This window comes from Oryza glaberrima, chromosome 9, assembly GCF_000147395.1.
Source record: "Oryza glaberrima chromosome 9, OglaRS2, whole genome shotgun sequence".
NCBI classification, from domain to species: domain Eukaryota; kingdom Viridiplantae; phylum Streptophyta; class Magnoliopsida; order Poales; family Poaceae; genus Oryza; species Oryza glaberrima.
In genome coordinates this window covers 15,652,739-15,674,688 of record NC_068334.1, presented here as the reverse complement: position 1 = coordinate 15,674,688, position 21,950 = coordinate 15,652,739, and the positions used below count along the sequence as shown (strand labels likewise).

Below are 21,950 nucleotides of genomic sequence, written 5' to 3'. Positions count from 1 at the left end.
GACCACTCCGTTTTCCGTGCTAACTACTTGTGTTGGGAGCACAAGGTTCCGAACACAGCCTTAAACACAAAAGGTCAAACAAGCAATCATGAAAAACTATAAAAATATTTTTTATAACTTTGTTAATGGTGCCATATATGGTTCTACATATTTGCCCTTAAAAGATAACTTATACAAAGATACTACTAAAAGAAGGAGAGAATTGTTTCAGAGTAAAATTGACCAATTCTAATAGTTTCGGAGTGAAATGAGAAAACAAACGGTTTAAGATTAAGAGCAAGTTTAATAGTATACCCTACTACTAGCTTCAATTCATCTATAGCCGATTTAATAGCTAATTCATACAATAGTTGCTTACTATACTATTAATATATGGTATCACCTGTCATACACACATTGCGTCTTGGAGTCCGTGCTGCAGCTGGCTACAGATCTGTAGCCCGCTGCTATTCTCTCTTATTTTTTATCTCATTAAAATATGTTTATAGCTGGCTAATAGTCTGCTATTGTACATGCTCTAATTGACCCGATGAAATAGCTCGAGCAAGTAAAATGGACTTTTCAAATAAAAAAAAGGAATTCGTTCGAAAAAAACACTAAAAGCAAAGCGATGATGACTGATAAAAGTTTCAATCTACTAAAAAAACCTGTGATAACTGACCTTAGCTGCTTTGGCTATTTTTTCATCCTACAGTCCTACACCATCCATCTACCCCTAATGGCGGATACTTGGCCTTGGATTAGGGAGATGGCCATCAAGAGCAGGTACAATAGCAGGCTATAAGCCAGCTATAAACATATTTTAAAGAGATAAAAGAAGAGAGAGAAGAGCAGGGGGCTATAGATCTATAGCCAGCTGCAGCACGGACTTCAAAACGTAATGTGTGTATGATAAGTGGGACCATGTATTAATAGTTCAGTAAATAAATATTGTATGAATTAGCTATTACATTGGTTATAGATAATTTGAAGCTAGTGGTGGGCTATACTATTAAACTTTCTCTAAGGGCGTACAGTACCTTCCGTCTGTTACTACTATTGCTGATAAGAATTCAGACTCCGGCGAGAAAGAACGAACCGGTCAAAAGCAACGATGGCCATATATAGGAGTCAAATGTCACAGGATATGAGCCGGAGATTGAGCTCTCGGAGTCCATGTCACGCATGACTCAGAGGCCGGAGAAACGGCACCCGAGTCCATGTCATGACCGAGAGGGCATCGCCGCATAGCGATGAATGCCAAATCATTAACTCGATCGATCGATCGATCCCAAGTCCATCGAGCGATCGATGAGATGAGCTGAAATCGCGTGGTCGTTGCTCCATCAATGCCGCTCGGAAATGCTGGCCGGCTGAGCTGACCGGTAGGCATGTATGCACACTCACAATCTCACATCGCCCATCACGAGGTGACCAAAGGAAGAGATGATGAACAAAGGCCCAAGACTTGTTTAATTTTCAGCTCCCCAATTTATTGCCAGTGTTGCTTACGGCCGAGGGAAGCGAGAGAGAGAGAGATGACATCGGACTAAGATTGGACTAATCGAGACCCCACGACTTGATACTGCGAGTCTAGCCGATCATCATCGTATGGACGTATGCTTAGTCCGGGTTTAGTTCCAATTTTTTTTCAAACCTCCAACTTTTTTATCACATCAAAACTTTCCTACACACCTAAACTTTCAATTTTTCCGTCACATCGTTTCAATTTCAACCAAACTTCTAATTTTGACGTCAACTAAACACGCCCTATTACCTTACCATGCAATCCCAGATAAAATTTAAAATCTTTATTGTATTCTATATTCCAGTATTGATTATGAACACTATTTTAAAAAATGCACATACAAGTAGGTACTATAGATACAAGAACAACTAAAACCGACACTCTTTTTCCCCTTCAAAAGATGAAAAAAAAACCGGCACCTTTAATACACTAAACTACTGTAAAAATGCAGTTTGAGAGTTGCCCACTAAACCTTTTTAATAGTGCTTATTTTTTTTCTTCTCGTTTTTAGCCATTGAACTTAATAATACTCACTCATAGTTTTTTTTTCACCATATTAATAAGGGGCATTTGCAAATTTGCTACTTATTTTTTCAATTTTACAAGGATGCCACTCGAATGACAGTTCCAGTGGTATTTTTGTAATTTTTTAGTGGTAGTTTTGAAATAACGATTAAAAGTAGTGGTAAATTTGCAATTGCCCCTATTAATAAAGGGCAAGTTAGTCTTTTAATATGCCGCTTAATATATGTCTTTAACTAGATAAAAAAACTATGCTCTTTTAAAGACAAGGGACTATGTTTAAGTTTTAACCATAAAATATACTCACTCATTTCCAAATTAATCATCATATAATAGAATCCAAAAATTCTCAAACTGATCATCATATAACCGCATGGACACGAATTTTATCGGAATATAATTAATTTAGCATGGGAAAATATGTGCATGATAGGGTGTAATTAGCATGGTATTTTAATCGATGCATGCATTGTAGGAGAATGTATACATAATATCTTGATTTATGCGATTTAAATTATTCTTGGTCTTGGTGCATAAACATATATGATAATTATTTTGGGATGGAGAGAGTATTTAGGGGCTGTTTAGATTGTAGCCAAAATAAACATGCCAAAATTTTGGCAAGTTGGCAATATTACTAAAATTTTAGTAGGATTTCTTATGTATTTACCAAAATTTAGCAATAAACTAAACGTAGTTATTTTTTTAACAATTTTATAAAATAATGGTATGGTTGAAAATGATATTAATATGAAGAGCCCCTTAATTACTTCGTTTATTTTTCTGGGGTTATCCACAAGTCATTGATGTGCGTGGTTCAGAAATGATGATGAATCGGTATCGGTCGAACAGTGCGTAGATTTTGTTCAATTCTACGAGGGATGATAAAAGGCTCTCCTGATCTCTGCATTTACTTGGAAACCTTTAGCTTTTGATTAGGAGGTCTTTGTTGCAATTAAGCTTCGGTGAACACTAACGGTTGCGCTAATCTCATCGATCTCGACGTGTGCCTTGCTCTCAAGGGCGACGATTACCACCTGTCTCCCATGCTCTGCTGAAGGCACTGTATGTGATCAAATTCCACAAATTCCTACTTAGTAAACATAGATTAGGCAGCTACAAGGTGTCAAGATAAACGATGTAATGTTAGATGCGTACATGACTACATGGTGTCTGTTTTCTCATCACGCCTCAACCGAACATCTCATATTCACATGGAAAAATTTGACCCATGCTGTGTTTAGTTTCTGAAAAAAAAGTTAAAAGTTTGGAAAAAAAAGTTAAAAGTTTATGTGTGTAGGAAAGTTTTGGATGTGATGTGATGTGATGAAAAGTTGGAAGTTTGGGGTAGGTGGGGTGAACTAAACACGGCCCCAGTTTAACCAGGACGCCGCTGCGGTTACAACAGTCTAAGCAATTCAAAATTTATAATTAATTTGATCACTGGAATGACTAAAAAGAAACTTTTCTTCTTTGATTTAAGTATGCTAAACAATGTAGAAATTATGAGTATTACACTTGTACGTTGCAGCTTTGAAACGCGGTCCACTGGCCACAGGAGAGCTCTCACTGCTGTCCCAATAATTATGCAGCATAGTAGCTAGCAGCTTGGCCAGTGACAGTGAACAGTGTATCCGCTGCGGCCAGGCCAAAGTGCCAAAACAACGTCGTCAAGTGGCACGCACTGATGATCAGGAAACCATCAATCCTTCAGAAAAAAAAAAAAAAGGCTCACTCAGTCACGAGCAGCAGCGAGCGAGAGAAGGGCCCCTTGATCATCTCCATCTTGTCCCTCGGGGGAGGCAGTCTAATCGGGAAGTTGCATCGTGTCTCCTTGCCCCTCTCTGAGATGTTCCCCTGCTACTGCTATATAGCTAGCTCCATCGATCGCAAGCTGCAGCAACGGCCACTTGCTGTTGCCTCCCTCTTGGCCACCATTGCTGATCCGCTGCTGCTACTCTGCTAGTTACTCACTGTGACAGGTTGGATTTTGGACAGGTCAGGGTGGCTGTTTCCCTGTCTGATATCTGCCTTTTTGCTGTTTGTGTTTGGGAGGAGAGAGTCTCTGGATAACGAGAAATTAATTAACGTGAGTGGCTTGATGTGATGCCCTAAAGTTTCTCTCATTGCTGATTTATGTGCACTAGTCGATGTGATAATTAAAGTACTAGGGTATGTTTGGTTTGGTATCATGATAAAATGTCGATGATGCTAAAATCTAGACAAGTTTTTTCGTTGTGCAAATTTGGACAACTTGTGTGTGTTGTTGGCACATTTTGATGACGAACCAAATATTAGCAAAAGTAATAACTAAAATGTCAACAATTTGATAGGGAATATTTTGGCTTAGAGCCAAAATGGCCTTATTCTGTCCATTTTTAAATGGAAATTTTGAGAAATACCATGCGAAATGTATGAGTTGGAAAACACCACCACATGGGACCCATAGGTCGTTGACACATGTGATGATTTTTTTCAACTTTGAAATCTTTGCGATGGTACTCTTACATATTGTATTTTTGAATATATGGCGTCATTGATTTTAGGAAATGTCGATCATTAGTCTTGGTGAAAAATTCAATACTAATATAAAAATATAAAGTTATGCTTAAAATACGTTTATGATAAAACAAGTTGAAAAAAAAGAAGATACTTACCTAGTTTTTCTTAATAAAATGAATATTTTTAGAAGGAAAATAAAACGAATAATCGAACAACTATCTATTATATTATTAAGACAGCTCGAAAAGGAGGCGCCACGTTCGCTGTAGAGGCTAGAAATTTCCACATTAATCGGAGAAAAAGAAGAAAAAAGAAAAGGAGAGTCCAAGTAGGAATACAATCTAAAAATAGCTGAAATTCGGAATTAAAAATAAGCAATATTGAAAGAAGTTTCCATATAAGAACCCAATACGAGATTAATCCAAATTAAAAATAAAAATAAAATAAAATCCAAAATTAGAAAAGGAAAGAAGAGTCCAAATAGGAATACAATTTAAAAATAGCTGAAATTCGAAATTAAAAATAAGAAATATTAAAAGAAGTTTCCATATAAGAGCCCAATACGAGATTAATCAAAATTCGAAATAAAAATTAAAAAAAATCCAAAATTAGAAAAGGAAATGAGAGTCCAAGTAGGAATACAATTTAAAAATAGCTGAAATTCGGAATTAAAAATAAGCAATATTGAAAGAAGTTTCCATATAAGAACCCAATACGAGATTAATTAAAATTTGAAATAAAAATAAAATAAAATCTAAAATTAGAAAAGGAAAAGAGAGTCCAAGTAGGAATACAATTTAAAAATAGCCGAAATTTGGAATTAAAAATAAAGAATATTAAAAGAAGAGTCGAACCCAATATGAGATTAATTAAAATTTGAAATAAAAATAAAAATAAATCCTAAATTAGCAAAAGAAAATAAAAGAAGAGTTAAGTAGGAATACAATTTAATTAAAAATAAACAATATTGAAAGAAGAATCCATATAAGAACCCAATACGAGATTAATTAAAATTTTGAATAAAAAATAAAACAATATCCAAAATTAGAAAAACTAAAAGAGAGTTCAAGTAGGAATACAATTTTGAAACAACTGAAATTGAAATAAAAAATACAAATATTAAAAGAACATAATACGGTATTAACTAAATTTTTTTAAAAAGAGTAAATTTCACAAAACTGCAGATACTATGACCAAATTATCACAAAACTACAGATTTAACTCGGTGTATCACAAAATTACACATTTAACACCAAATTTATCACAAAACTACACATTTAAGATGAAGTGTCACAAAACTACATATTTAGTAACTAAATTATCACAAAACTACAAGTTTAGAATCAATTTAATCACAAAGTATTGATGTTTATAGCTCCACCATAACAATGGTGCTAGGGATTTAAACTCCAAAAGTTATAGTTTTGTGATAAGTTCAATATTAAATATGCATTTTTATGATACTTAATCTGAAATCTGTAGTTTTTTTGATAAATTTGGTGCTAAATATGTAGTTTTGTGATACAACTCCTTAAATCTGTAGTTTTGTGATAACTTGGTCAAAATACCTGTAGTTTTGTGAAAGTTACTCAAAAAATAAATTCTGAAATTAGAAAAAGAAAAATAATACTTCAATTAGGAATACAATTTATAAATAACTAAAATTTGTGATAAAAATAAAGACTATTGAAAGAAAAGACCATCTAGAACACATGACGAGATAAATTAAGTAACAGGTCTATAAAGGAGTAGAGGGGTGGCGGTTGATACGACATATAAAAAATATTAATAAAACACCAAATAGAATCATAACAATGATTAAAAGGAGGGACGTTAGGCAGGCCGTGAAGCAAACAAGTAAGGCAGTTGCTGGGACTTCTAGAAAGTAAAAAAAATAAACCCCATTCATAATCATATTTGATTTTTAAAATCTCAATGATAATGAAAAGGAGAAGCAGAGCCGCCGACGGTTGACGGGACTTCTAGAAAATAAAAAATGAATTCCAACGATAATTATATTAGATGTTTAGAATCACAATGACAATAAAGAGTATGCGACGGACGGGTTGTAGAGGGGGTATAGTGGCATCGTTTGATGGGACTTCTAAAAATTATAAAAAATGAAACTGCAAGTCCAATTTTTAAAGGTTTGGAACTTCCAAAAAGTAAAAAAAACCCAATGATAATCATGTTCGATTTTAAAATCTCAATGATAATAAAGAAGGGAGGCAGCGGGCGAGCCGTAGAGGAGTATAATGGCAAAGCCGCTGATGGTTTAGCCGGACTTCTAGAAAGTAAAAATGAACTCAAACGATAATTATGTTCGATTTTTAAAATCTCAATGACAATAAAGAGAAGAAACAGTGGACGGGCCGTAGAGGAGTATAATGGCAACGTTTGATGGGACATCTAGAAATTATAAAAACGAAACCCATCGTGACAATAAACTCTAAAAACTATAAAATCCAATTTTTAAAGGTTCCAAGAAGAATGAATAGAAATAGTGGTAGATCGAGCAAGCAAATAAAAAAGAAGATGACGTAAGGAGTAGCAACTGGTGTGAATTTTTAGAACTATATAGTTAGAAACACGAGAATGATAAGGTTTGGTCTTTTAAAGTCTTAAGACAATGAGATAGCTATTTAATAAATTTTAAGTAAAATCATACTTAAAAAAATATATGATTTTATTTGGGTGCTAGCCGCGCAATTACGCGGGCCACCCAGCTAGTTAGGTTTAAAAGTTAACTTCTTTTAATAAGATGAATAATAAAACATTATGCCTAAATGTTAAAAAACTTTATTTAGTGAGAAACGGAGGCAGTTATTTCCCGTATTGGTCGATGGACTTCAGTCTTACAAGTGCAAAATCAACATTTCTACTCTAAAGACAAGGAGATCTATTTCAGGATTTGATTGGTTAAGAAGCACGTAATGGCTATCAGATAAAATTACTCTGGTAGTACTGCAAGCATGCAGGCACGCACTCATGGCCATGCACAGAAAAATGCCGACAATGATCAAGCCTTTTTCTGGGACAGTTTAGTACACATTTAGGCGACCCGCGAAGCACACCATTATGGTAGGTCCAGCACATTAGCAGACCAGTGATAAAGTGCTCAAAGATTCAGATCACGTCCTTGTAATGATGTCCATGAGATGTGTGTATCAGTATTACTGTTGGTGATAGTGCCAGCATGCAATTGCTTGTTCTAAGTACCCAGCCTGATGACTGTCCGTTATGAGCAATAATACAAGCAAGGACAGGGTTATTGATCATTGGTTTGTTGCGTTCTGTAATCTGTAGTAGTAGCAGCAGCAGCAGCCAAACATAACTTTCACAGTTCACTTGCGATCCACTGATGTGGCCCCACGGCTTAAACTACTTGTTCTAAAGTTGTTTTAAATATATTTTTTAAAATATTTAATTTATCCTATAATCAAGCAGATAATTTGTATTAATAATATGAAAGGTTTTACTGTGTTTGTGAGGTACTTAGAGGTATTGAGAGGTGGAGTAATATGGACTGTTGATCAAGAGAGGGGCAATGTATGGAATAAAAATTATCATAATCAATGGTAATGAAGTAATTAACTAGTGAAATATTGCCATTATTGCTGAATTGAATATCTTGCTTCGTTGATCGTTAATGTACGATAGAGAAAATGTAAATCTACCTAGGCATCGATTAGATCTACACGGAAAAAAAATCAGGTTGTGTCTTCTTTCTCTTCTCCCACATCACTTCGTTCTTACTGGGGTTTGAATTGGTTCACTAGAAAAAAAAAGGGAGAACTGTCAACATGGTTGAGGATTGAAGCGGAGACGAGGCCAGCCGGCCAATGGCAAGGCGAAGCGCATCCGCTAAGATTCCATTTATGCAGTTGATTAGTGATTTATATAGCTCACAATTTCATTCATATAAGAGACTGGAATGAGTTCTCCTCCCCTATTCTTCTTCTTCGAGTTTTTGAATAGGTGCACTCGCATGGAGACACGGTCATCCTGGTTGAGCATTTGTGCAATCTACAACGAATATATCTCTAGATATTTGGCCTGTGGTGCAGACTTTAGGGCAATTGCAGGCCTTTTAATGTGGCATGCAATCCGTGGACTGCAAGCATGCACATATATGCCCAATAAATAGACATGCAATCAAGAGATGGTTTCCATTTTATTAGATGTGAGGTAAATCAGGGATATTGTTATTTTCGAATCAATATTAAAATCTAAGTGTATGGATGACATTATAAAATAGTTATTTAATTCCCTAAGACATATAAAATTTTGTTAATTAGTGAATTCTACAAAAACATTAAAAAACGAAATGAATGATTACCATGCGAATCCGTTCTTAAGAAAAAAATAAATATAAAAAAGAACACGTAAATAATGTCCTAGAGATGATAACTAACTGTACCTATCTATGTGCTTAGAACTAATACTTAAGACAATTATACGCTTATCTATCTCCTATAAAATTATCTTTGTACCATTACTACCTAAGTATCTGTGCTAATATTTAAATACCTTTTAATTGATACATTTTATTGTGGAGCGTTAGATTTTTACCTTTTTTTAAATGCAAACACCGTAAAACCTCTCTAACAATATAATAAACAATTTATTTCAGACAGGACTATTCATTTCGTACAGTTGAAATTAAAACAGGAAAAATTTGTGCCCAAGTGAATAACACACGCCAAAACGATGAGACACATGGCCCTACGAGTTACTTCCCCTTCCCCTGTCCAAATAAACCAACTTCTGAAATTGAAATCAGAAGAAGTTGATTCTTTTTAAAGTCAAGGCGTGTAAACGCCTAAACGGTATGCATCAGATGATTCAGATCTGACGAAGCCTTCCACAGTTAGCTGTCACTGCCATGACGCGGCCAATAATTTCCTTCGCATTGACTGAACAGCAATTGCCATGTCTGCCGCCGTGTTTACTTCCTAATTCTTTAAACTTCTAACTTTTTCATCACATCAAAACTTTTCTACACACATAAACTTACAGCTTTTCCGTCACATTTGTTTCAATTTCAACCAAATTGAAATTTTGCTGTGAGCTAAACACAGCCTGCATCGATCGATCGGTACCTGCACCGGTGGGAAACGCCTTTACTGCCATTGCGACCTTCTTCCGCCGGCCGTCCGGCCACAGGCCCGCGATGAATTTTCCCGGTCGTCGGCGACAGCGACGGCGAGCGACCACCATGCATGCGCCCGCTCGAGGAAACAGGAAACGGGGGCACGTGAGCGCGGGTCAATTTCCGGCCACTGGCGACGCCCTGTCGGCGAGGGCCTTGTGTTGACGGATTCCGGCGGCGTGTTCGCCCGTGTGTGGTGGCTCGATCGTACGCCGCTCTCGACTTGGCCGGCCACTGGTCTCCCGGGCTTTCTCGCGCTTTTTCTTGCAGAGGAGCAAGGGTTGCAATCCGACGTGATGGAGATTGGAGAGTTGGTGATTTTTTTCTGCTCCCATTTTTTTGCTTCTTCAGGTGTCAGTTTGCAACGATTTTTTTGTTCTTTGTTGACATTCTAGCCGGAAGCCCAATATGATGGAATGGGTAGAAAGCTATTATGTGATCTTGGGCTGTGATCTGTGTAGCCATTCGGCCATTACTAGCAGTAGCAAACAGTTCACCCAATATCACATGCTGGAGGAAAAAATATGTTTGATTTTTAAGTGAATTAAAATTCGGTTAAATCAAATAAAACTAGTGAGGTAGCTCGTGTAGATTGCGTGGGTAGCTTTATTTATTGTGTTTGTATTTGCTTATGACATTGGGTTTAGTTTTAGAGAGAATTCATTATATGCCATTGAGTTTACCACAAGCCTACCAATATGCCATCGACTTTTGCTTAACTTCTACAATTTATCATCGTCATCCGGTTAGCCTCCGTTAGTATTATATAATTTTATCCAAATGACCAAAATACCCTTGAGACAAAAACTTCCAAAATTTAGACAAAAATTCTAAAATATCATATTATTAACATACAATTTTATGTTAATAATATGATATTTCAGAATTTTTGTCTAAATTTTACTACTATCTATGTTTCACAATGTAAGTCATTCTAACATTTTCCACATTCATATTGATATTAATGAATCTAGACATATATATCTATTTAGATTCATTAACTCAATATGAATGTGAAAAATGCTAGAAGGACTTATGTTGTGAAACGGAGGAAGTATTAATCACTGAATTTAATATCATATTATAAACATTGTATGATATTTTTGAAATATTATACTATAATTATAATATGATATTTCAGAATTTAATAGCAAAGTCATCGATCCAAAATGCAATAATGCTTTTCTTCCGTTACATCGATATCTCACCTTCTGACTTTGCTATGAATCAGTGCTAAAAATAAATACCGCGATATTTCGCAGGGTTCTCTTATCGAAATGACTAGCCCCAAACGAGGAATCGCAATGGGTTATCCTGCCCTGATTGAGGATGACATGAGGATCAAGTCAGCAGGAAAGCAAGAAGACGATCAGCAGCTGATCGATGGAGTACTAGGCATCCATGAGCTAGCTACGCAGAAAATGCTGCAGAAGATTCACGGGTCGCATCGATGGACATTGTGGCGCAGTCGACATGTCCATAGAATTCTTCCCAACGCAGTGGAAGCCACGGTTGAGCTCGATCATCATATCAGATGTTCGCAGCTGCTTCGATCTGTACATCAGCTCTTATGCCAGTGGATTAGCTGAAGAGTTTGAGCTGTTTCATGGCGACATTGGTGAGCCATGTGGGTTGAGAAGGTTTGTGGTCGCTGTGACGCTGGATCGCTTGTTGCACTTGAGATTTTCGTTGCTGAAACGAGGCTCCGAGAGGTCTGAAGAAGTCGCGTGTTCGTTGACAGCGCAGAAATACGGGTGTAAAACAAATGAAATATATGTTGGTCCGGCCTCATTCTCGTGAAGATTACTTGGTCAAACTGTGTGTCCCTAAATTGTAACAAAATTAATTCGTCCGGCCAAATTACGTGGTGATACTTACTAATTTCCCGCGTTTATTTTTCTATATGCATAGGTTAAATTTGGACTCATGTTTGCGAAGTGATAACGTTATGTTGATCTATCCCACCAATTTTTATTTGCAGAAAATCACTTTGACTTTTTTTAACTAAATGAAAAACTAGAACATCTCCTCAAAAGACAAATATACTTTTTTCCCATGAAATAAGCGATATCAATGTTGCAGAACGATGCATTGTCCTGTGCATGGTCGATCTCAAGGGTAAACTCTTTTAATCACTCGGGGGACATTCACCCGTTTCTTATATATCAATTAAATGGTTATATTTTTTAAAAAAATAACAATCCGTTTCTTATATGTCAATTGAATGATTATATTTTTTTTTTAAAAAAAAGATAGATTCGTATGTAATATATCACTTGACAAACTTGTAAATTCAAATTCAACTATTTATAAGTTATAAAAAATAATAAATTTAGCTATGAATATACATATACTAGTTAGAGTTTAATTTGTTATTTTTTAACAACTTGTATTAGTCAAATTTGAATTTATTTTTGTTAATTATTTAGTTTATATGCAAGAAACGGGTGGAGGTTAATCCATCTTTCGATCTCAAGCTTGGTTTCTGCAGCTTCACCGGCGAGCTGATGCGCGCCTCTGTCTGCAACCTCAGTCAGCCTACTAGTCTAGCACTTGCCTCATCTTCTTCATCAACCTCTCTGTCTCGTCGGCCTGGTCCTGCTCCGTCGCGGCGGCGCCGGCGCCGGCGGCTGGCCGGCAGGTGGTGATCTCCGTGACACCCCGCCGCTTGTGGAGAAGCCTCCGCATAAGCGCGGGGAGGTCCATCTCGCTCCTGATCTCATCCAGCGCGTTGCGCACCCGGAGGATCTCATCCACCTTGGGCCCCTCGTAGCTGCTCGTCCTGGCCATGGCGAGCAGCGCCTCCTCCAGCCCGATCGCCGCGCCGAGGCGGGCCACGATCATGTCCAGTATCGCCAGCACGCCGCCCCCGGCCGCCGCGGCGTCGCGGGACAGGTAGAGCGTCCCCGGCGAGACGCTGACGCTGGCGCGGCCGCCACTTCTGCTTCGGGGACGTGTACCTCCGGTACGCGCAAACCAGGCTGTCGCCGCCGCCGCGCGGGCTGTCGTTGAGGGCGACGAGGCAGTGGGCGCGGCTGGCGTGGACGGTGAGCACCGGGGAGCCCGGGTCGGCGGCGCTGATCTCGACCACGCCGCCGTGGTAGCCCTCCTCGCCGCGCCCGACGATGCCGAGCGCGGCGGCGTACGCGTCGTCGATGATGGACAGCGCCATGCCGTCCAGCATCTCCCACGGCTGGTGCCGCTCGATCAGCGCAATGTCGTGCGCCGCCGCGTGCACGCTCTGCTCAGAGTGATCCATTGCCCCACGATCCGCCGGCGTAAGGAAATTGGTTCCCTGATATGCGCGACGCGGCGTGTCCCGGAACCTAGGGCGGATCGGATAGCCCTACGTAGGCGAGACGGGCTCCGATTCCGTGGAGGAGAAGGACACACCTCTTCTTTCGCGGTTCGTTTGCTTTGCCGCGCGATTCGCTGGGTTCGCGACTGGCCATGCGATGGGATGAGATGTCGGCGATAGCCGCCGGCGAGGCGCGGTGGCGGTGGCGGGTGGCAGGTTGGGCCGGGGTGGGCTGTATTCCTATCGTGGGCTTTATTGGTGCAGACAAGCAGAGCTGCAATCCGACGATCTTTCTAAAAAAAATTTTGGACCTTTAAAATTTTTAATTTTAAAAATAAACCCTCACAAAAATTAAATACGAAGATTTTGAAAAGTTTCGTATTTCAAAATGTTTGGATTTGTATTAAGCTTTGGGAGTGCTCAATTTTAAAATTTAAAATTTATTTCAAATTAAATTTAATTTTAAAAATAAACCTTCCCAAAAATTAAATACGAACTTTTTTAAAAAAAGGTTCGTATTTCAAAAGGTTTGGATTTGTATTAAGTTTTGGGAGTGCTCATTTTTAAAATTTAAATTTTAAAATTAAAAATTAAAATGGTTAGAAAAAAAGTTACAATCCGAAGTGAGAGACGATGGAGAATTGGATTGGAGGTGGCCTTGTGCGTTATTATTCATTTTCATTTCTTACTCGACATTGCTCTTCTACTTTCTGGCGTCAGTTTGCAACAATTTTTATTCTGAAATTCTTGCCTGGCCTGATGGGATGGATAGAAAGCCATTCTTGCGATCTGTGCAGCCATCACTTGCCAGTTGCCACCAGTTCGTCGACTATTACATAATAGGGAAATCAATTGTTTCAATATTAAACAAAAATTTCAAGTGAACCAAAGAAAATTCAGCAAAAGACAGGAAGAATCAGAGAAAGCATGTTAAGCTGAAACATGGGGCATTGGAACAGAGTCTGAACAGTATGGTTCGACCACATTTACTGATTTACAGTCACCAAGAAACTCAAAAAGAAAAATGTATTGCTGCACTTGCAGGAAGCCACTGAGGCTATTATTCAGCTAAGGGAATGTCCCAAAATTTGCAACTACACAATTGTGCCCCAAATTGCAATCCATTCCAGAAACGCTTATGACAGACCCATGACTTTGCCAGTGGCTGTGTCGACGTCGATTTCGTAGAAGCAGGGCCTTGTAGGAAGACCAGGCATTGTGCTCATGGTGCCAACCAGTGGGTAGATGAAACCGGCTCCAATGCTGGCCCTCACATCCCTGATAGGAAGCACGAAGCCAGACGGCGCGCCCTTCATGGATGGAACATGCGAAAACGAGTACTGAGTTTTCGCCATGCATATCGGGAGGTTTGAGAAGCCTTGCTTGGTATACATTTCAATCTGCTTCTCCGCCTGCACGGAAGTCAGTCAGTCAGCAGAATAAAGCAGAATGTTATGTGTTCAGTGTATCTGTCTAATGCCATTCCCACAGCATGTTCATCAGTGTCAAAAGCATGAACATCAGGGGATTCCTCTTTCAGTGTGAAATGAAAGGCATGGGAGAAAGATAGTAGATACAATCTCAAACACAGTAATCAGAATAGGAGGTAGTAGCAAGGATACCTGTTCAGAGTATTCAACGCCGCTAGCACCATAGAACTTAGCTATTGACTCAATCTTCTCCTTTATGCCAGATTCTAAAGGATACAAAAATTTCAGAGGGTCTACCTGGCTCTCACATGCCCGTTGAACCGCGAGTCCAAGATCAACCTGAAAACAAGTTAAATGGTAGAACAGACATCAGTTTAATGCTGATGATTTCAACCTTCACACTCTTCGTAGATGGAAGAAATAAGCACAGAATTCCCATTAAAACAATATGCTAGACAATAATGGAGAAATAAAATAAGAGATGCATGGGCGTCACATATCATAACACTGTCCACAGTTTATAACTTAAGCAAACTGGAAAACCTGCCAGGAGCACAATTATTTTGAGGCAAATTTTTGCTAGGCATGAAAGAGCAAAGTCACGAAGTTTGGAAACATAATTAGGTAAAACATAAGTACCAGAACACAATTTACTGATTCACAATCAAACATTGCCCATAAAGAGTGGAAGATTTAGTTAAAAAATAGGTCAAGATGTATAGACATGACTGGATTAATAATTAATGCAATGACAGAAAACTAACCGCTCCTTTACCACCATGCGCATGGTGAGTGCAGACAACAGCATCAAAAGCACCAGCAGCCAAAGACGCATTTCGCACCACGTCCATTTCTGCTTCAGTATCTGATGCAAACTTGTTGATTGCAACTACAACATTAACTCCATAACTCTTTGTGTTTGCGATATGTTTAGCAAGATTGACGCATCCAGCTTCAACAAGAGCCACATTTTCACTCACATATGCATGATCCAAAGGCTTCCCAGCCACAACATCAGGGCCCCCACCATGCATTTTAAGAGCTCTAATTGTGGCCACAATAATAGCACACTGAGGCATTAATCCACTATATCTACACTTTATATCCATGAATTTCTCAGTTCCAATATCAGAACCAAAACCTGCCTCTGTAACTACATATCCACCCTTCCCAACCAACTTCAGTGCAATTTTATCAGCAACTATCGAAGAGTTTCCATGAGCAATATTAGCAAAAGGTCCAGCGTGCACTAACACAGGAGTGCCTTCAAGAGTTTGCATGAGCGTTGGATGGATGGCATCTTTCATTAGGACAGTCAAGGCACCCCCAACACCAAGATCATCAGCAGTAATAGGCTCACCTGCCTTGCTGTTCCCTATCACCATTCTTCCAAGCCTTTCCCTCATGTCAGCAAGGGAAGTTGTAAGAGCTAATACGGCCATTATCTCACTAGCTACAGCTATGTCAAAGCCTGTTTCTCTCACCATACCTTTTTCATCAGGGCCTTGTCCAATAGTGATTTTTCTCAGGAACCGGTCATTTACATCCATGACCCGTCTCCAAGTAATGGATTCAGGGTCTATGTCAAGTCTTGCAAAGCGTCTAACTTCATCTGGAGTAAGCTCATTAGGATCTGTCTTTGAGATTCCAAGCTTTATCAGGCGTCTGAGCATTACATCAGCAAAGCGCCTCTTTCCTTCTTTGTTTGGCGGACATAGTCTATTGAACAGCGCTTTGTCTGATTGTGAAGCCTCATGGAAAATCCTTGTATCGATAGCAGCAGCAAGAAGATTGTTTGCAGCTGTAATTGCATGGATATCTCCTGTAAGATGAAGATTGAACTCATCCATGGGTATGACTTGGCTGTAGCCACCTCCAGCAGCACCCCCCTTGATTCCAAAAGTAGGCCCTTGTGATGGTTGACGGAGGCAAGTGACAACCTATAATAGCAACATTAATATTGAGTAAAGTAGTAAAGCATATCAATAACATAATATATACTCTATAAAAAAATAAACATAATATGTACATCGATATGTCAATCGTTTCAATATGCTCTGGAATGCATAATATACTCTATGTATCAGTATCAACATTCGCCACTTATACTACGTTCATGATGGTTACAGACATATAAAGAACCATGCAGTCTATCATGACTGTTACAAGAAACAAATAAAGTCATCCCAGACCCCCAGAACAGAGCATTGTATCAAGTATTTAAACACTAGGATTTTGTTTTTCCTGAAAATTGCTTGGTGAGAGAGAATTTATCAACATGACTCTTGCAGGCAAATATAAATAAACACAGAGAGTTCAGTTCTACCATGGAGTTCTGACAATGCACCAATGAAGATTTGATATTAATAAGTTTGACAAATAAATCAAACCAAACTGACAGAATTCTTGATTCCACTAGACCACTGCAGAATTTAAAAAGGACAGTGCCTGCATCCAATATACAGGTGCTAGTGTGCTACTACGACAGCATAAAAAGACTTAAATCTAATCAACAAAGCTCACAGGCTGATACTATTGTGCCAAGCAAACTGATTGTTTACCTCAACACCAATCACAAACTTTATCTATAACCAATAAGTAACCAAGATACCCTGTCGATTATAGAACAAGCGAAAGTGGCATGGAAAGCCTCTCACCTTTTTATCAAGAAACGCACCCAGCGCCTGGCACAGCCCGACGGTGGTGGTCGACTTGCCCTCCCCGAGCGGCGTCGGCGTGATGCCGCCGACCACCACGTAGTACCCATCCTGCTGCCCTTTCAACTCATCAAGAACAGACAGCAACACCTACAAAAAAGAACAAGCGAAAAAAAAATCATCAACAAATCGAATCGCATCGCGCGACAACCCAATCCGCATCTTTGGAAGCGGCGCACGCACCTTGGCCTTGTACTTGCCGTAGAGATCGAAGTGCTCGGGGCGCAGGCCGAGCTCCGCGGCGATGTCGGCGATGGGGAGCGGCTCGACGGCGTTGGCGATGTCGATGTCCGCCGGCACCGGCGACGCCACGTCCAGCCTCCGGATCGTCGGGCTCGGCTTCGGCGTCGTCATCGGCACCACCAGCGGCGGCGGCAGCGGCGGCGCGACGGCGGCGCTGGATCTCACACGCAGCGAGCGGTGGTGGTGGTTCGAGTGCGAGAGCGGCGGATGCGAGACGACTGGATGGCAATTGTTTATTGCCGCACGACGACGATGGCATTTGATAATCGAGGATAAAGATTTCGGATAATTGGTTGGTGGGACAGACACATCCATGACGCAAACACCTCCCCCAAATAATACAGCCACAAAACCCCTCAAATATCCCACCTTTTTCACTTCAAGATTACCAAGAACCCTCAAATTCCTAACCTTTTTCACTGCAAGATATTTGGGGCCAACACCAAGAAACACTTCTCACTGTACTGAGCTTTATACCCTTCCTGTGCAGCCCCAATTCTTCGGGAGTTGTGGATCTGGGTTTTGGGAGGATGGCAGGGGTTTTGGCTGCTCTTATCTTGGATTGGTTGGATGGAAAATGGACTGCAATCCACAGGAGAAGATAAGGGTTTTTTGTGTGGAGATGCGGATGTGAGCGATGATGATGTTGTTGCTGGGTTGCAAACGGTGATGCGTGCACAAGATTGGGGCTTTTGAAAGAGCCAAGTGTGTGCTCTTTTTATAGGTGATTTTGCTTGAGATTTTGGTAACAGTTCATGAACATTGCATGTGAAAAAACTCTACTGGCGTGCACGTAATGCAGTGGGTGAAAAGAAAAAAAAAAAGGAACTTTTTTCCCTTTCTCTTCTTGTCTTCGTTGAACATTGCTGTAAGCCTGTAACTGCATTGGAGTTGATATGATCAGTGAGCTGTAGGACACATCATCTCTGGATTTTGCTGTGACAAAACGAGGATCTCATGTCCCAACCACTCTCAAGAAAAAGCAAGTAATGGGACGAACAATCTGGTAGAGAGTGGTCCAAACCACGTCCGTTTTGCTTGGTTTGTAAGCGTGATTCCCTTGGATTTTGAGGTTTTGGGGAGGTCAATTCCCCTGGGTTTTGAAGGGTTTAGGGGTTCATTCACGAGGGCATTGAGGCAGATAAGAAATGCTAGCCAACCATGCTCCATGCATGGGAGACGCCTTCTTTTTCTAATCCTGGATTAGGGATGCCATGGTCCATGGCATGCATTACCAGACGAGTTGGTCAACTCATGCCGTTTGATCCGGGCGATTTGGATCTTGGGACAATGAGGCCCGTTGGTTTACTCTGAATTTTTTCCTTGGTGAAGCCCAACTGAAAAGTTAGGCCTAACAGTTTGATCTGATGTTCGATGGGCTGTTCTACTTCTATCCCACCGATAAGGGCTAAGAAACATAAAGAACCATTTATTTAAATTTGTTAATAAAATTCAAAATAGAAGTTTCAAAAATATCACTGTACTATCTGAGAATTAAGCCTCACGAATCAACAACATACGGCAATCTTTTTTTTTTTTATCTCCCAACGTTCTCGATGGTACTGAGCAAATTGAGCCAATGTAAAATGTTACAGTACCATTAACAAAAATAACAACCAAAATTCACTATGTAGTATTGACATGCATACAAATCAAACGAAATGAATCGGATCAAAGAATGGTGAACATCCAGCAAGCAACAGGAGCAATATATCATCCATTTTAGCTCCGCGTACTTGTCGCAACAAATCAATTCAAACACTGGCACCTCTCCTCTCTCAATCCTTCTTCCGGTCATCGACGACGGCCACCACGGGCGACGGCTCCCCGCCGGCGGGCATGTCGGAGAGCGCGGCGAGCATGCGGCGGACGGCGCTGACGGAGCGCGCCGGCCGCCGCGGGGCGCCTTCGCCCTGCAGGCTCTTGGCCCTCGAGAAGACGTCCGACGACTGCGCGAGGATGAGGTACACCAGCGCCTGCACCAGCACGAACACCCACATCTTCACCAGCGCCTCGTGCGAGCTCGCCGCCGCCTCCATTGCCGGACACACTCTTCTTCTCGAGCTCCGGTGACACACACGTACGCAACAAGTGCGAGAGCAGATCAATCAACTTATCAACCGAATCTTCGATCTTCTTCTGCTGCTGCTGCTGCTGCTGATGCTTGTGTGATTGATTTGTGTGGGGGAGGATCGAATTCAAGCTTTATATATAGACGTTGACGACGTACGGTCGCCGGGTTTGACCGTGGCGGTGGCCGGAGGCGAGCGTTCAGAGTGGTGCAGAGATGCTTCCAAGGCGATGGCGAGTTGAAGTGTTCGACGTGCGCACGAGTTCGCATTGGTGCGCGTCGTCGTCACGCGTTCGGTGAAAAAGTATATCGAGTTTGGCGCGGGCGTCACGGGTGAACTCGCTACGTGAGCCGGTGGTGGTTGTTTCGCGGGTCAATGGTCCTCCCTGTCACTGGGATTAGAGAGCAGGGGAAAAATACTACTCCATCCGTATCATAAATATTGATGCCGTTGATTTTTAAAACGTGTTTAACCGTTTATCTTATTAATTTTTTTTATTAATTCTTTTTATATCCTTTGATTCATTGTTAAATATACTTTTATGTATACATATAGTTTTACATATTTAAAAAGAAATTTGAATAAGACGAACGGTCAAACATGTTAAAAAAAAGTTAACGGCGTCAAATATTTAAGGATGGAGGAAGTACCTTTTTAGCATATATGTTTATTTTTTAAATTTATTTGACTGTTCGTATAAAAAATAAACAAATGTATAAGACATGCTGAAGGGTACTTTTGGTGTAGTAGATCTAATGTTACTCTTTTCACTTTACTTATAACTAAGTGAATAAATATTTTTATTGAACTCTGAGAAAAAGTCAACAATATTGTAGTTTACTAAATCGTCTGTAATTGTCCAAGCAACTTTATATAGTGCACAATTGTTTTCACATATCTATGAATGTACCCCCTCAATATATACTCAAAGAGATGAAAACCACGATTAAATCTTGACATCACTAAAATCCTATTGAAAAAGGCGTTGTGGAGACTAGATAATTAATAGTGTTTTAAGTGGCCTGCTACTTTCTTCGATTGGCCAGCCACTATCTCCAAACGTTGACAACATGCTAAAGAAATGGAAACCATAGTCAAATCCTAGCATCATTAAAATCCTATTGAAAAGGTGTTGTCAAGCTCGGACAACTGATAGCGATTTTCAGTGACCTGCCACTGTCTCCAAACTTCATTAGCAATCGGTAGTAGAAACGCAATGGCAAAGCCTGGTTTGCCTCCTAATCAATATGGGAGCTGGCTCCTGTCACTGGACATATGTGCAATATCAGTAGATATAGATGTCCACGTGGGCTGCCCGGCACGGCCTAGGCCCAGCCATGCCTGGGCCAAGGCTTGTCGGGTCGGCACGGCCCGACCAATGCACCGGGCCATGCCGTACCAGCCCACGTGCCGCACTCATGGCCCAGGCACGGCCCAACACGCGTCGGGCCGTGCCAGGCCGGCCCGAAGGCACAATGGGTCATCGTGCTTTTCCTCAGAATAAGTCTAATTTCCTCCCTCCTATTGGGCTGTGACATATATATAGCTAAAAATAGTCTATTTTACCTCCCTCTTCTTTGGGCTGTGGTATATAAATAGCTAATTAAGTCTATTTAAGGTCCCTATTCTTTGGACAATGACATTTATATGTCTATTTTTAGTCCCTACACTTTGTGTGGCGTGCCTGACCTGCCGGCCCATCGTGCCGTGTCGGACCAGCCAAGCGTGCTGGTGGGGAGGCCCAGACACGGCCCGCCGGTCGAGCCAGGCCGGCACGGGCCCAACCCAAGTCGAGCCGTGCCGTGCTTGGGCCAGGCCAAAAAAGCCATGCCGTGGGCCGGGCCTTATGGCCATCTATATCCGTAGACCGTAGTCATCGGGGTTTAAAACCTATTGGATTGGAGTCATGCATGCACATGCATGCCTCCAATTTTATAATGGTTAATTGAGGAATAAATAAATGGGCTGGTACCTTGTCAACTTATCTTTGGTAAACACATCTTAACAGGGGAAAAAAATTATTGGTCATTCCCTAAAAACTGTGAAATGATTTACTGATCGATCAATTTGTTTATTTTAGACGTACGGTTTGATTCCTCGAACCGAACTTCCCATAAGCAAATGATTAAGCAAAATAGCTTTTTCCATTTACCTCTAGAGCTCAACGTTTTAATTTAGAGAGGTTCTCCCGTGCTGGGAACTGATTACGACCGTTGATCGCCTCTAATCCAATGCATCAGGATAAAAGGTATGATGGAAAAGGTACTTAAAAGGTGGACCAGTATAGAAGGTAGAAGGTTAAAATGGTAATTGACTTTCATGGTTTATTTGTACAATTAAGGGCAAATACATACAAACAACTTTTACCTACCTGTTCACGTCCGTTTCCTGATCCCTCGATCTCGGGTTGAGTTTAGTAGAGGCTGCAACTGATTAATCACCGATTAGTCGGATGAGATTAGCATGCACCGGCATGGTGCTTAATTAGTTTCTCAACGTGGCTGATC

The 21,950-nt window shown here is 40.4% G+C and overlaps 2 protein-coding genes across 2 annotated transcripts; both read right to left on the bottom strand.

The window, feature by feature from the left end:
• Positions 1-13,886: 13,886 nt before the first annotated feature.
• Positions 13,887-18,016, bottom strand: LOC127784596 (formate--tetrahydrofolate ligase). The gene is made up of 5 exons (XM_052311930.1): positions 17,312-18,016; positions 17,069-17,218; positions 15,176-16,351; positions 14,604-14,750; positions 13,887-14,393 (listed from the first exon to the last, which is right to left on the bottom strand). The coding sequence occupies exons 1-5, from the start codon at positions 17,684-17,686 to the stop codon at positions 14,118-14,120; spliced, it is 2,124 nt and encodes a 707-aa protein (XP_052167890.1). The 5' UTR covers positions 17,687-18,016; the 3' UTR covers positions 13,887-14,117.
• Positions 18,017-18,896: 880 nt separating this feature from the next.
• LOC127784598 (uncharacterized) lies at positions 18,897-19,633 on the bottom strand. Its single transcript, XM_052311932.1, has one exon. The coding sequence runs from the start codon at positions 19,408-19,410 to the stop codon at positions 19,150-19,152; it is 261 nt and encodes an 86-aa protein (XP_052167892.1). The 5' UTR covers positions 19,411-19,633; the 3' UTR covers positions 18,897-19,149.
• Positions 19,634-21,950: the final 2,317 nt, after the last annotated feature.